Here is a 17,486-nt window from a genome sequence, read left to right on the forward strand (position 1 = left end):
TATGTATGTACTTCTTAATTAAAAAATTTAAAATATAATAATAATAATGATATCAATGATATAAACAAAAAATATTAGAAGTCTATGCTTTTAGAAGATATAATAATAATAATGGTGCAAATTAAATAATTTATGTAGAGTTCATAAAATATACGTACTCTTAATTAAATATCTTATATAATGATAGGTTTATATGTGATAGAAATTTAGATGATAAACTAAATATATGTGTGCAAAAAGAGGAAGGATTAATACCATAAAATAAATATAAAAAATGAATAGACAAAACATTGGATAGATGATAAAGACATAAATGATAAGAATTTGATATAACAATGACAAAAAAAAGTATAATCCATACAAAGCATGTAAGACAAAGAAAATATAAAATTTCTTAACACCGCTTTTTGATCAAATTATAAAGTTGATTATTCTTTGTAAGAATATTTTTGTGAGGAAGAGATAAAAAAATAGAATTGAGAGGGATGAACTTTCACTTGTTGGTCTATTTCTATTTTTATAGATTTGTTAGTGCATGTTGTCAGGGTATTTAAATTTTAAAAAACAAAAAGAAATTGGGGATGGCAAGTAGGCTTTTATTCAAAATTTAAAATTTTGGGACATTCTAAGTCTATTTTATAACTGAATTTTATAATTTCAAACTAAGATTTTGAGAAAAAAAAGTATATATAGGACGGTTGTTATAACATAATAGTTGATTTTTTTACTAACTATTATCAGAACATTAGAAAATATCAAATTCTAAGTTAAGTTAAACCCGGTATGCTCCTTTCTGTCTTGAACCTATTGAAACCATCTTTCATGACATGAAACAACATATAATCCTAGAAATCACATTCGGACAAAGTCCTCATTTCTTTGCATTCTTTGTTTATTTTTACCTAATTTATTTATAGGCAATACATATAATTGATCATAATCACAATAGCTATTTCATATTATATAATTTATATACATGATCTCATTTATTGTTATAAATATTAATGGAATAAGTCATTATTACTTTTGATTTAGAATTAAATAAAAAATACTATTTTATTTGGACTTTAGGGTCTAATGGGTGCTACGCTCAAATATAAATAGTAACTTCAAGGTTTCGATTCCCAATACATCAAAAGTCGCCTCTGTAGCTCATTTTCTATCAGAGGAGTTGCGATTTAGCCATATCAAGATACAGAAGACTTTGGTTGAGGAAGATCAAATAACCAAATTCTTTCAATCATGTTCACGAATTCAGGTACGCTTTCGCTCTCAAGTATTTCTTTCTTATTGATTCAACATGGATGATTTTCGAGTTAAAAATTCTATGAATTTTCAACAAGTGGTATCAGAACCACCCATAATTAAATTTTGTTCGGATTTATTGATTTGAATTCTTGAAATCAAATTCAAATCTATAATATTTCTTCTTTTCTTGAGTGAATTAACCAAACTCCAATCTTAGCTAATGAAATAACTTTAATACACACTGATAAAAAAAAGGAGAAAGAATTGTTCGATCTTATTATTGTCATTATTATTGACATTGTTTTATATGTTTTACTGGAGGACCACAATTTGTTATATATATGTGTTATTATCATAGATTCGAAAAAGTGTATATATGGATCTATACATATATTATGGATTCCTTTTGGTTTGATAATTTGTGAATACTTATTGTAATAGACTTATGTTAGAAAATTATTTAATTTTTTAGTTTGTTTGTGGGTAATATATATATTAATTATAATAACAAATTATGTTATTTTAAATTAAATGATTTATATAACAGTGATCTCATTTATTGTTATAAATGTTAAATTGAATAAGTCATAATTAATTTTGATTAGGAATTAAATGAGAATAAAACCAAATATTATCTTTTTGGGCTTTAGATACTATTTTTATTTGGGCTTTAGGATTTAATGGGTGCCATGCTCAAATATAAATTGTGTCAAGGTTTTGGTCCACAATATATCAAAACTGGCTCAGCAACTCTTTTTCTATAAGAGAAGTTGGAATTCAGCCGCCCTATTAGGGATACAGAAGGTGTTGGTTGAGGAAGGCTGAGACAACTCTTCCATTAATTTCTAATTTCTGAGTAAAAGTGCGCTTCTGTATTATGATATATAATTTTGGTGATTCAATATGGATGATCTAGATTATAAAATAATTTATTCCAACAAGTGATATCAGAACCTTTCATAATTTAGTCATCGAAAATATTCAGTTTAATTTTTTCCTGGATTAATATATATATATATATGAATAAAACTCTACATCCAAGCAAAATTCTTATCCAAATCTATCCAAGTTGTTGTAACAACTTTTCAAATGACGCGCTCCTTCCCCTTCTCCGTTTCTTTCTCCTCCTCCTCCTCCTCCTCGTATTTCTTTTTCTTCTTCTTCCAAATTTGTGCAGGTTCTTATTCTCCTCCTTTTTCTTCTTCTTCTTCCAAATTTGTACACACAGGTTTTTCTTCTTTCTTTCTTCTTCTCCTCCTCTTAGAGATTATCAATTCAATTCAATTCAATTCAAAACAATTCAATTCATAATAAACAGAACATGTTATTAAGGTAAAACAATTGTATAGTACTAAATAAATGAAACATTATCAATTGTATAAAATCAAATTCAAAACAGCTTTCTGCATAATGAACCGAACACGTTATTAAGGTGAAACAATTGTATAGTACTAAATAAACGGAACATTATCCATTATATAAAATCAAATTCAAAACACCTGTATCTACAATTTAGAGATTATCAATTCAATTCAATTCAATTCAATTCAGAACACCTGCGTCTATTCAATTCAATTCAATTCATAATGAACCAAACATGTTATTAAGGTGAAACAATTGTATAATACTAAATGAACAGAACATTATCCATTATATAAAATCAAATCCAAAACAGGTTTCTGCATAATGAACTGAACACATTATTAAGGTGAAACAATTGTATAGTACTAAATGAACGGAATATTATCCATTATATAAAATCAAATTCAAAACACCTGTGTCTACAATTTAGAGATTATCAATTCAATTTAATTCAGAACACCTGTGTCCATTTAATTTAATTCAATTCAATTTAGCAATTGCATTCCATTCAATTTAATTGAAAAAATAATCCATTAGCAAAATGTTGGTGTTGTTGGTGATGACGATAATGAAAAAGGAGAAAAAGAAGAAGAGGAGGAGGAGGAGGAGAAGAAGAATTTGCGTGTGCAAAGAAGAAGGAAGAGGAGGAGGAGGAGGTATGCGTGAATTTGAAAAAATAAGAAGAGAATATACGTGTGTATTTGAAAGAAGAAGAAGAAAAAATAATTGGACCTACTTGGATAAACTTGGATGAAAAAATACTTAGATGTGTAACAATCCTGATATATATCTATATTGTCGGCCGTTTAATATAAATACAAGCGTGTCTATTTTTTGTTGTGTGCTTATATATATTTATTGTTGTGTGCTTATAATGTAAATATAAGATTATACTCATAAAATTGATGTTTTATTGTAAAACATTAATAGAATATCATTAAATTATGATTGTCTCAGATTTAATTTTGTATGTCATTTATACGAATATTAATCTACCCAAAGGAAGATTTATATTTGGCCGAGTTATGTCTTATGTGTACACATTAATAATATTTGAGTAAAAGAAAATAAAGTTCATTATTTATGCGAACAATAATCGGCCCAAAGAAAATTTATTATTTGGCCAAATAATAAGCATTACACACTTTTGTTTATTTTCTATTAATTATACGGTCAATAATCGGCCCAAAAAAAGGTTATTGTTTGGCCAATTAATAAAAAATATATGCGGTAATAAATATGTTGCGAAGTTTTTAAGTTTCCATATGTGCATTCAGTCGGTCCAAAGAAAGGATTAATGTGTGTCATGAATTTTTGACAATATTTGATTACTGTAATGAGAGTATCACTTACAGTTAGTTTTTCTATCCAAAGATTGAAAATTAATGTTGTTCTAGATATCTCAATATGGATTTTTTCCATTATTTAACTAATATTTACTGCATATTTTTTTTGTTCTAATCCAGAAACTGTGGCTTCAGCTGTCAATGTTTCTGCATAAATTAGCAATATTCCTATGATGAATGGTTCAAACTTTAAGGTTTGGAAGGATACTGTAGAGATTGTCTTCGGTTGTATGGATCTGGATATAGCTCTTCAAGAGAAGAAACCTACTTCTACTCCAGAAAATCCCAATGAGGTTAAAATAGAGAAGTGGATGAAACGCTCAATTTTTGAGGCGTTTCGAGGCTCAATTATTGAGGATAAAGATGCCAAACAATTCATAAAAGATGTTAAAAAATTATTTGCTAAGAATAAAAAGGCGGACACAAGTAACCTTTTAAGCAAACTTATTTCCATGAGATATAAAGGTAAAGGGAACATAACGGAGTATATTATGGAAATGTCTCATCTTGCTTCTAAATTGAAAGCACTAAAGTTAAAGTTGTCTGAAAATTTACTCGTGCATTTTATTTTGATTTCTCTTCTTACACACTTTGGGCAATTCAAAGTGAGTTATAACACTCTGAAGGACACTTGGCCTCTAAAGCTTATATCTCACTGTGTGCAAGAAGAAGAGAGGCTACAGTAAGATAAGACTGAAAGTGCTCACATGGTTTCATTTTTTTAATATACTCAGCAAAAAAAGGCTAAGAAATAGGTCAAGTTTTAATCTATTTCTTCTGTAAGAAGGTGGAACACATGAAGAAGGATTGTACCAAATATGCCACTTGGCGAGTTAAGAAGGGTATGATTTTTTACTTTCGTTTGTTCTGAGGCTAGTTTAAGTTATCCACCTGTTAATACTTGGTGGGTAGATTCTGCTGCTACTACTCATATAAGTGTTACTATGCAGGGTTGCCTGTGAAATCGACCGCCAAGTGATGCTGAAAGATACATCTATGTGGTCGACGGCAATATAGTTGCAATCGAAGTTATAGGAACCTTTAGATTATGTTCCACGAGTTAATTTTACTTGGATTTCTTTGAGACATTTTATGTACCGTCATTTAGGCGGAATTCAGTTTCTGTTTCTCATTTGGACAAATCGGATTGTTTTTGTTTGTTTGAAAACAATAAAGTCAGTCTCTTTTATAATTCGAATAATATTTGCTCTGGTCGTTTGATGTATAATTTATATAGGCTTAATTTGAATTCATATAATAATGAAATACTGAAAACAGGTACAAAACAAAAACTAAATGAGAATTCGGCATCATTATGACACAAACGCCTAGGTCATATTCTAAACAGAGAATTTAGAGGCTCGTGTTGGATGGGATTCTTGGATCTCTAAATTTGGCGGACTTTGAAGTCTGCATTGAGTGCATAAAGGGGAAAATGACTAAAAAAAAATTATGTGCCGAGAAAGCTAAAGATGTCTTAGAACTGATACATACCGATATATGTAGCCCATTCCCTACTGTCTCTTGGAATGGACAATGGTATTTTACTACGTTCGTAGATGATTATTCTCGTTATGGGTATCTATATTTAATTCATGAAAAGTCTCAAGTCTTGGATGTTTTTAAGTCTTTCAAAACTGAAGTTGAACTTCAACTTAGGAAGAAAATTAAAATTGTCAAATCTGATCGTGGTGGTGAATACTAGAAAAGAATTTTTAATTTCATAATGAAGACTTCGTGTACTATTTATACCCAATGTGTTTAATGAAATGTTCATATTTCTAAATCATGCGAAAACAGTATTATTGTTCCAAGTGTCAACTGAGAAATTAATTAGCAGTCTACTCTCATAATTTTCAGTCAGAATATACATAAATGTGCAATCTTAAGGTACATAATACTAACCTACTGATAAGAAAGAGGATGTATCACTACCCCACTTAAAGAAAATAATCAAAAATAATAAAGTGTAAATCTTTTAAATAAGAATCATTTTAATATCATATCATGAAATCACTTATCTTAAAAATTTAAACTAATATAAAATGAGGCAACATGAAATAACCTATAACACCTTTATGATTAAACATTTTTGACAAAAACGTATTAGTCTGCCAATTAGTTGATAGTATATTACTATATTATCGTAAAATATATATCAGAATATATATACATATCAGACAAACTTGGGAGTTGGACTTAGTTCATTCATCCTTCGTTTCATGCACCCCAGTTAATAGAACTCAAACATGCATTTTCATCAGTATAATGTCTTCAATATAATTATTTCGTTTTGTTAATTTATTTTATCAACATCATTAGCTCATGGAATGAGAAATATTTCGTACTTATAGACTATTTAGATATTTTGTTATATTTGAGAGATATAAAACTTATAATATATAGTGATAAGAACTTGATTTAACAAGTAATGTTAAAAACACCTTAATTGCAGTAACTTTTGACATAATGATAAAAATAAACACTTGATGCAATACATTTCAATTACATATAAAAAATCACAAATAATGTTTGCATCTAGTCAGGTCCAAATCTCATAGTGAAAAAAGAAGCTTTTGTACAACACATTTTAGCTCATGATCAAAAAGCTGATACACTCATTAAGCCTTTTTTCAGCCACCACTTTTAATTTCAAAATTTCAAAGACAAACTCAGAGTTTATAAAATCAGGACTGGCTTAGCTAGTTAGCTTAAGGGAGCATGTTAGGCAGTTAGGAGTAGTTTTAAGCTAATTATACCAACTGTAAGTTAGTTAGAGAGTAACCACTCACCATTTTGTTTAATTTTCTGTTAGTTTCTATAAATATCAATTTGTTGTAATAACTAACTAGTCAGTTTTTGTAATTACAAAGGCTTCATTTCCCTCCAATTCTACTCTAGATATCTTGCACCTGTGTCTTAATGCCCACGCTCTTAAAATCTCTAGATAATAAATGCCTCTTAACTAATTTGAATTGGTTGAGTGATTAGTTCACTCGTTTACTCAAGTGAGTGTTGTGAGTTTGAATCTCGTCTTATGTATACAGTAACTTATTAACTAACAAAAAATTGGGTTAACTGAAGCTTATATTCGTAAAGAATTAATTTTTATTCCGACAAATCAAATTAGAAAGTACAGTAAAAAAAATGAAAATGTCTCTAATATGTATCCTAAAAAAAAGGTTTATATATGTTTATTATTTTTTTTTTAAAAATATATTCAATTACATTTGTAGTTTTAATTTATTTATAAAAACCAACTACACTCTCTAATTTAACTTAATTTTGAGAAAATATGATGTACAAGAGGCAGATTTTTATATAGACAATCAGAGGCATGACCCCTCCCAAATATTGAAAAACTATTAGTTATATATGTATTTTTTTCAGCCATTTAAAAAATACAAAAGACGGAGAGAGAGTATGAGAGAGAGAGAGAGCGCGAGAGAGAAAGTGGGAGTGGGAAACACAGGGAGGGGTAAGCGTAGAGAACTTGACAAGGATCCAAGGGTTTGGAATCGAGAAGAGTATCGGCGACTGGAAAATGAATCCTTCTCTGTTTTTGTGAGTAATCTGCCAAATGACATATCCAAGAGAGAATTATTCCATCTGTTCAACTGGACGGGACGCATCAATGATATATATTTATCACGGAAACAAAAAAATGGAATTGTATACATGATTGCTTTCGTGCGGTACACAACGAGAGGAGGAGCTTTGAAGGCTGTAGCAGAAATGAATCACCAGAGACTGAGAGGGAAGATAGTATTTGTGGAAGAAGCTAAATACAGAAGAACGCCGGGATCAGCAACTTTAAGTAATAGACGGGCGGAGGGGGACAAGTCACAAATAGCTACATGGCAGCCACGTAGGAAAGTTGATCAGCATGGCCCTGAGGCTCCTGGGAACGAGGTACGGCAGCAGGAAATTGACAAGGACCCTCATGGAAATGGATGTACAAAAAAAGTGAAAGTAGCAGTGGCAACAGAGAATCTGGAATGGCTACAGAGAAGCCTTGTCGGGGGTACGACCAAAGCCATTAACCTTGCTTCTTTAAAGGAAATGATCGCCAAGAATGTGCCTAATGTAGTTCAGGTGCGGGAGATGGGCGCGTACAAAGCACTGCTGACTTTTGACAGTGTCAGCCATGCCGATGACGCTTACACCTTTAACATGAATAGCCTCTTACAGTTGTTTCATAGAGTGTGGCGATGGGAGGAGTCGGAACATAGTGAAACTCGACGGGTATGGCTGGAATGCTTTGGGGTCCCGTTGCACGCTTGGTCAGTTAACACTTTTAAAACAATAGGAGGCCAATGGGGTGAAGTCGTTGGATGTGCCAGAGAAACAGAAATATGTAGCTCTTTCACTGTAGGTCGAGTACAGATTGACACTTGCATAATGGATGTGATTCAAGAACGGGTTCATGTAACAGTTGGTACAGAAGGCTTTAATGTTCTGGTGAGAGAGGTTGGGCATGAGGCATGTAATCTGCTTTGCACCGGAAAACTAGAGGATGAAAAAACAACTGCACAAAGGAGCTCCGATAGCAAGAGTAACAGTGTCGGTGTGGAATTAATGCAGAACCTTGAAGCAGGGCCATTGCAAGTAGGGCTACAGGATGAAGAGCGATTGTTGTGGGTTTCACGGAGTGAGGAAGAAGACAAGGGCAGGAAGGTAATTACAGACACAATTTTGAATGAATGGAGTAATGACTGGGCGTATCGTGATCGCAGGGAAATTGGAACGTATCTGGCATTAACTAAGGACAATTATGATATGCTTGATTTGGGGGGAAGAGCCGTTTTGCTCTATGAGGAAGGTTCGGAAAAAACGGTAACTTGTGATCTAATTGGGCTGAGAAAGAACTATTCCTATGCAAAACAAATAAAGGCACGTTCAGGAAATAATTGGGCCTTAAACAATTCAGAACAGGATGGGGCCAGGCAAGATGGGTTGGGCCCATCACTCCATGTGTGGACGGGTTCGGGTCAGCGGCAAGTGGGAGGGCATGCGGGTCGGCCGTCCGTGGGGGTAACGGGTCGCGTTTCTGAAGCCCTGGAATCCACGAGAGAAAGCCGCGGCGCCCATGGAAAATTCCTTGTCACTGGAAGGCAGGGAGAGATCGACGAGGAGGGCGGCGGAGGAGCTGGACTCGACGCAAGGCTGGGAGGGCAGAGGGTGTGCGATCGAGATGGCCGGTTCCAAAACAGCGAGGCGGATGCTATTGCAGATGAGGGGAGTGACATTGGCGACGGGGAAGAGCTCTGTTCAGCGGCGGTCAGGGCTGGTAATGATGAAGACGTGGGGTTTGAGGACGGCGAAAGGGAAGAGACACACTCAGCGGCGATCGACCGTGGCTTGTGTGGTGGTGCGGTTCATGAGGAAGCAGGGGGAGAACTGTGTCACAAACTACCTGAGAACTGCAAGGAAGGAGGCGCGAGTCTGGGTTGCGGTATAAAGGGGAGGCACGGGAACCAGAATGCTAGACCAAGAAATGATACTTGGGGTGAACGAAGCTCAGGAGGACATCAGTGTCGTGTACAAACCAGAAGGGTGCTATGCAACCATACGGAGGACGGCATAAAACAGAATGAACCAGGCCAAGAGGAAAGGGGGATTGATGCGGATGCAGCTGAAGCAAATGACAACCAACAAACAAAGGTGGAGGAGCAACTGGCAGAAAATAGAAAGACTTGGGAGCTGGCACACGAATCAGGGGCAATATTATACAATGAAGAAGATGACATTATGGAAATCTTACGAGCACAGAATGAAGAAATAGCTCGCAAACGGAAAATAGCAAAGCAGAAAGCAAAAATGAGACGGTGCAGACCCAAACATGCAAAACAGGTGTGTAAAAAAAATCTTTAAAATGATTTTCAGTTCATGGAATGTTAGGGGGTTGAGGGGAGATGGGAAGAAGAGAATGGTGAAGGACCTAAGAAATAAACATAGGCTACAAATGTTAGGTTTGATTGAAACTAAAAGGCAGATTTTGACGAGGTTTGATGTTACATGTATATGGGGACAAGGTAGTCCAGGCTGGGAATATGTAGGCTCTGATGGAGCGTCTGGTGGACTTTTGTTAATGTGGGATGAGGAGGTGTTTAAAGTAAATAACTGCTACCAGGGAGAGAGGTGGTTGTGTGCTGAAGGAGTGATTTTAAAAAATAGTTTCAACTGTGCGTTTGTCTTGGTTTATGGTGCACATGATAGAGATGAGAAGATTCATGTTTGGGAGGAGCTGAGCTATATAGCGGGGCTATGTCAGGTTCCGTGCTGTTTTATGGGAGACTTTAATGAAATAGTACATGTAGAGGAACGGAAAGGTGGGACTGGGTTGACACGGTCTACGGAAGATTTCAAGTTTTGGATACAGGATATGAACTTAGTGGATCTACCGCTCACTGATCGGAAGTTTACATGGTTTAGAGGGCAATCCTGCAGTCGCATAGATAGAGTTCTGGTTAGTGTGGAGTGGTTGGAAGAGTTCCCAGAGGCACATTTGCGACCAAGGGGTTTGTCAGATCACTGCCCGTTAATAGTGGAGGGTAGGAAGCTAAGAGGAGGTCCGAGGCCGTTCCGAAGCCTTGATTCATGGTTTACACATGAGGGTTTTCTCAGGATGGTGAGGGAGGAATGGAGAGGCTTGGGAGAGCTACAGTTCACAGATAAATTGAAGGCGCTAACTGAACCTCTGGGAAGATGGCATAAGGCAAATTTCGGTGAGATGGACAAGAAGATTACAAAGTTTGAGGAGGAGATCAAGAGGATTGATGATATGGTCAGCAATGGAGTTCATGATGGAACTCTAGAGGCTAGAAGAAAGGCGTTGGTTAAGTGCTGTGAGAGATGGTATGCGAGGAAAGAATACTATCCTCTTTTGCCCACCAGAAGAGGAGACTATCAAGAACTACAAGAGGCTATTGCGATTCTTCGAGTTGATGTCAGGTCTGAGTATCAATTTTGATAAATCCAGCCTGATTCCAATTAATTGTGAGGAGCAATGGGTTGAGCGAATGTGCAATTTGCTGGGCTGCAAAGGAGATGCCCTTCCAGTGAAATACCTTGGAATCCCTCTAGGAGCTAATCCAAGGAGGGTGAAGACATGGAGGCCTATAATAGACAAGGTGGAGGAGAAACTCAGCTTGTGGAAAGCTAAGGTGCTGAACAAAGCTGGCAAGGGTGGTGATCCCTTTAGTTGTTGATGGCTATGCCGGAGATGACATGGGAACGGATTTAGTTTGGTTTTTGTTTTTACTTTTTAGGTTTGTTTATTTTTGAGACTTGGGTAACTTCTGGTGCTCCACTGCTATTGTGTTGAGCTATTTGCTTTCAAAAAAAAACTATTAGTTATATATGTTATAGTATAAGTGTCATTGTGGTTAATTTAGTTAATTAACTTAAATTTTCTTTCATGGGTTTGTGAGTTCAAATTTTATTTGCAACAACTTTTTAACAATAGTCTTTTATATCTTTCTTTTTTTTTAGTTTTTAAATTTTTTTAGAAATTAAAAGTAAATTCTTTCTAAAATAATATTGAAATATACTATATATTTCTTATTTTCGAAATTAATTTATTACATTAATATTTTTTTAAAATTTTATCTCATAATATACGTAGATAATTTGATGAATTTGACTAATAAGTGTTATGCTTATAAAAAATAAAAAAAAAATTATTAAAGAATTAAAAATTAAATTTTTAATATATTTATTGAATGAAACAAAATTCTTAATCAAACTTTTATTTAATTTTTCCATCATTATATATTGTGTTAAAAGAATCTTTGGCCTCCCAAAATTATTTTTCTCCGCCTTTGATTATACCTAAGAGTGTAGTTTTGATAATCTCTTAAAAGTAATAATTACATATTTATAGCATTTTGTTATTAGATGAAAAAAAAAACTGATTTGGATCCAAAAGGCATCATCAAATAATGAATCCGCAGATGGAGGGTGCAAAATTGGAGCTAAAAATGGGTGTGTGGGGATTATTGGAAAGATTAGCATTATTGAACGAAAAAAAGGATGGAATATATCTGATTCTTAAAGAAAAATGAATAATTGAATCAAATACTTTACTCATATCATGATAACTCATACATATATGTATGTAGTCAAATATTTTTAAACTTAAATCATTATATTCAATCGTTAGTCAAAATTGAAAATTTTGAAACATATTATGTTAGCTCTAGAAAAAACAGAATTAAGAAATAAAAAGTAGATATAATGTATTAGAGAAAGAATGAGATAGAATCTAGTGGTGTTATTGAATTAAAATCAATGGTGATAATTATAAAAAAGAGTATTGCCCGTCCTTCGAGTCAAAGGAAAAATTTCTATAAACTAGAATATCAAATACACATTAAATACTAGTTAAACTATATATGTGATAGTTAATTTGATAATTAATTTTTTTGCTTCAAAAAAATTTCTTCATATCTATAACTAACTCCATTAGGGCTGGCAATGGGTTGGGTAGGGTAGAGTTTGGATTCTATCCTAACCCTACTCGCGAGTTGAAAATTTTATTAAAACTCTATCATACTCTATTCCCGGGTTGAGAATCTCTCAACCCTAACCCTGCTCGCACCCTAAAGTTTTAAACCTACCCTACCCTATCCTATCTGCAGAAATATCAAATTTTTTCAAAGTAAATATAAAATTCAATCATTTCAAATTTTATATATTAATAATATAAAAAATAAAAAACTAATGCTCTAAATTATTAAATTAACTGACTAGTTTAGTGATTATTCACTTATTGTAAGTCATTACATAAGGAAGGTTGTGTGTTCAACTTTCACTTTCTTCACTATATACCTATTTTTTTAATAAAATATGTGTTATATATGAGGTGCGGGTAGGATACACCCTAAACCCGCATTTTACCCTACCCGCAGGCATACTCGGACCGTACCCTACTCTACCCGTAGCGGTTCGGATAGCCTACTCTACCCAAACAGGTTGGACCGAATTGGGTACCGTGGGTAGGGTAATTGCCAGCCGTAAACTCCATATTCGGCTAAGGAAATTGTGATTTAATGTCATACAGTTTTTTTCTCTAACCTGGGTACACCTTTTTTTTTGGGTCAACTATGTGGGCCGATAACAAACCAACCCACAACAAAAACAACCTATCCAACATGGGTGCACTTTGTTTTGGACAGGGTAATGTTACGAAGTTTTTTATTTTTTGGTAATAAATGCTACGCAGTTTATTTCCTCACCAAGTCTCTACTCCACTTTTGGGCTAACTTGGGCCTAGTGCTCCTGGTTCCTATCTCAGGCCTGTTCCCATTTTCTTCCTCTGAAATTGCTGCTTCCTCTTTGGGTCTTCTCTTGCTTCATTGCTACTCTCTTCATCAATTGGGCTGCCTGGGCTAACATATTAATTTCTTAAATTTCATTTTTATATTAATTAAGTAAACACAAAATGTTAACAGTGAAAATGTCAATATAAATATTATTTATTAAAACTAACTTATTTTTCATTTTACAAAAGTACTTCAACCTCTTTCTTATTGTTTGATTTAAAATGACACATTATGTATACATAAGAGTAATAGTATTTTTGGCTTGGGCTCAATTCTTTTTTTTTTTTTATAAAAAATATAGAGACTCGAACCCGCAACCTTTTAATTGAGTATGGGGAGACTATGCCTTTTGAGCTATTGTTTCTTGGCTTGGGCTCAATTATTTTAATGTAAACATAATTATATTAAAAAATAAAAATAATGGATTTAATTATATTAATCACGAAGAAGATGAAATTTGTGTCTTCAATTTTCCTTTTCCATTTTCTGTGTAAAGAGGATCACAAAGGAAAAGCATATATTTAATTTCAACGAATAATCCAATAAATACAATACACCTATTTGTTATCTTTGGGCTGTGGACCTTTTTGGCCATTTGGGTTTCGGCTTCTTCGTGAACAGCTTCTCTTACCAAAAATAATGAATACAACATAAAAAACATGTCATCTACAAAAATATATGTACTAATCAGTTCAAAAACTAAACCGTAAATTAAAAAAAAAATATTAATTGGACGAATAATTTGTTCATTTTCTGTTAAAAAAAAAGTAGTATATTTATTCATCTGCTTTAACAAAAACAGTAGATTCGAATCTTCTTTTATGTATACAAAAATTAATTAGTCAGTGACAGATTTTTAAATAAAATTTAGATTCTTAAAAAATAAGAAATAAAAACGAGTACAGAAACAATGCTAGATATTCATATATGAAATAGTATTAAACTACTCTTCCACCTTAGTCAATGACAACAATAAAGAAGTCTCGTAGCCTACAAATTCAGCCCAATAGAATACATAAATTACAATTTTAGTCTTTATTATCTTATCTTATCTTTATCTTATCTTTAGTTGCTCTTATCTTATCTTTATTTGCTTTTATCTTTCATAGAACAATATTCTATATATATTTAGTTTTACCCTCATAGTTTACAATACATTTCAGAACAATTCAATCAATCAACAATCAATAAAAGTTCTTTTCTTGCTTTTTCTATTCTTTCGCAATTTTATTAAATAGTATAAGGTTCAGCAACTAACAATATACAAGACAAGTAATGAATAATAATTGCTCATAAATAGACAAGTTTTCATAAAAACCTTTCTTAGGTTATAAGTTTGACTCATATTGTCCACGCAACATTTCACAATTCACACCAACCAAAGATTGCTTTGTTTTTGGTACATAGAACTTGGGCTAGCAATATAATTTAAGCTCATGAGTTTTGACTTATAAAATGGCCTTAGTTAGGCTTAGCAAAAGATTAATGTGGAAGATAAAACATGTTTGTCTACATTAATTATTATTTGCACCTTACAACGATAAACATGTCTGTCGTACTAATAAAATTAAAGATGCTTGATCACCGTCATGTCATTATCTTAATTGGCAAAACTTTTTTGTTAAGTTCTTTTTGTTTAAAGCTTTCAATTTGTCTCAACTCAGCCATCTTTCTTGGCTCCAACTTTTTCTTCCTAGACACATAAAATGTTAATTATGGTAGTAATAAATCAAACATCAGATTCAAATTAAACTCTAACCCACAAGCTTTGAATTTCGCTTGCATGAAAAATCTTATCAATTCAATTCACATATATCTTGATCTTGGACAAGATTTTTGCTTTAATTTGAGATGATAATAATAAGTATTATTCTAATTAGGACAGGTATTAGAAATTTATATTTTCTCCTGTATTTATATATATATCAATTAAAAATCTTTCTCTAACAAACTAAATCTATAAGAAAACCCTAGCAATGAACATGGATGATGACGTGGTGGAGTGAATTTTTAGTTTATATTCATTTTTTTATTTATCTATTTATTCAAAATAAACTAAACAATGGATTTTATTATTCAGTGTGTACTGATGATTAATGAGTCAAACATAAAATTTTGTGTTAAAAAAATTCCAAGATAAAAAATATAGTAACTTTTGGTTTCTTTATTTGACTAATCTTAACCATCACTCTGAAAAAATGAATAAAAATTACTTAAATAATTACTTTAATAATAAGGGGACTTAGCCAAAATCTTATATTTTATCATTTCTTTTAGGCTCCATTATCATAATTACTTTGAAAAAACTATTAGCATTTCAGGTGGCAACAATTGAAATTGTGAGCTTACATTATTTTTTTTTTTTCCCATAAAATAAGAATTTGAATATAATAGTCTCATAAATTAGAATTAGATTAAGTTAATTTGGCAACATTGTTAGCAATTTGTCAACTAGAATCGTTTTGTCCATCATTACTTTAAGGTGGAGGATTTTGACACAAAGTGTCTGGATTTTCTTCTATATTATGAGCCATATGGTTATTAAAAGAAGTAGTATATCTTTTTTTTTTTTTCGGTTTTTCACGGTATCTCTTAACTCGGCAAATCAAGGATTAATCTGTTGCAATACTAAGTTCTATTTAAGAGTTTTTACTTTTTATTGGCCAATAGTTACTGCATGTACAAGACGAAATTCGAACCCAAAAAAATAGTACTTTGTATGTTAGGTTAGCCCTATATTTTAAAGATGCATGTTTGTTTCGGACACTGAACTTAGCCTAGTTTTAACTAGGGGTGGAAAAAGGTCAGGCGACCTGTCAGGGCCCTGCAGCCTGGCCTGTTATAAAATAGGCACAGGCTCAGGCTCTTATAAAAGTCTTATTATGTTAATAGGTCAGACACACGCTCACTAATTAGTTTTATTGGCCTGTCAGGCCTATCTGGGCCTTTTAATACATAATTACATATATAAATAATTTTTTTATTATTAACAAAATTATGAGATATTTTAAATTTATTATATATTGACTGATTAAGAATTAGATTTCTTCATGATTGGTGTCATCTTTCTTTATTTCCTTTCTTTTCTTCGTTGATTGTGGAATAATTTTGGGTCATGTACGGCATTGACATGTACATATATATTGATACATTGAATCATGATGATGGTAATAACGGGTAATAAGGCTATTCTTTCAATTTTCTCTTTTCTATTTGTCGATATTAAAGAAAAGATGGTAGATTCTATTGCAACTTGGAAACTTGTAGTTTTTATTATGAATGTGGAGAGTGGTATCTAACTATCTATCGGCTTTCAAATTTGTCGGTTGCACTCTTTATATTCATTATTTTGCTCAGTTTGAATGATACATACACCACCAAACCAAACACACTTTTATTTATTTCCTCCGATCCACCATGCAATGGAATAAACACCTCTCACTTATATATTGAATATTCTATATATCTGCTTAATTATTCGTTTAAACGAATTATAAAATACAGTGCTTCTACACAAAAAAAAAAAGGTCATTGCGTATAAAAAATATATTTATTATTTTATTAAAAAATTTATTATTATACTATTATCAATAGGGTTATACTACGTGTATATCAAAATCAACAATTAAAGTCAGCTACCAGTATAAAATACATGCTAAAATACACATACACATTCAAAATAAATTAAATCACACATGTATTTATACATAAATATATTAGTGACTGGTTTTAATATACAAATATAGCATTTCTCTCATAAATAAATTTGATTTTTTTATTATAAATTTAATTATTTTATCATAATAATTGTATATATATTTGGCCACTTATTATCTTAGTGTTTTTGAAAAAGTTTTGAAAATTAACTGACCATTTAACAGTCTAACAAATTAACATAAATGGAGAAGAGAACTTTTGGTTTTCTAAATGGAGAAGAGAGGGGCGACAGTGTCAGGAGATGGATTATGTTCACATTTCTGATTCGGATCTCAGGATCTTGGACCTTTGGTCATCTGGACAGTGGAACCTTGAGAATATCTATTCTCCTCTGAATCAGTCTCTGCAGAGCAACATTAATTCTTACAACCCAAATGTTCAAGCTGGTTCAGAGGTCGGTTGGTGTTGGACTGGTGCGGCCTCAAAGGTTTATGATGCTCATAATGGTTATTTATGGCTCAGCAAGAAGATGTTTAGTTGGGAGGAT

General features: G+C 32.5%; 1 protein-coding gene across 1 annotated transcript; it reads left to right on the forward strand.

Moving 5' to 3' along the window:
* On the forward strand, positions 9,832 to 10,929 carry LOC110263676. Its single transcript, XM_021105400.1, has one exon. The coding sequence runs from the start codon at positions 9,832 to 9,834 to the stop codon at positions 10,927 to 10,929; it is 1,098 nt and encodes a 365-aa protein (XP_020961059.1).

Source organism: Arachis ipaensis, chromosome B06, assembly GCF_000816755.2.
Source record: "Arachis ipaensis cultivar K30076 chromosome B06, Araip1.1, whole genome shotgun sequence".
NCBI lineage: Eukaryota > Viridiplantae > Streptophyta > Magnoliopsida > Fabales > Fabaceae > Arachis > Arachis ipaensis.

What these genes read in the sequence shown, in the direction of transcription:
- LOC110263676 (XM_021105400.1), top strand. Translation starts at nt 9,832, where the DNA reads ATGATTTTCAGTTCATGGAATGTTAGGGGGTTGAGGGGAGATGGGAAG.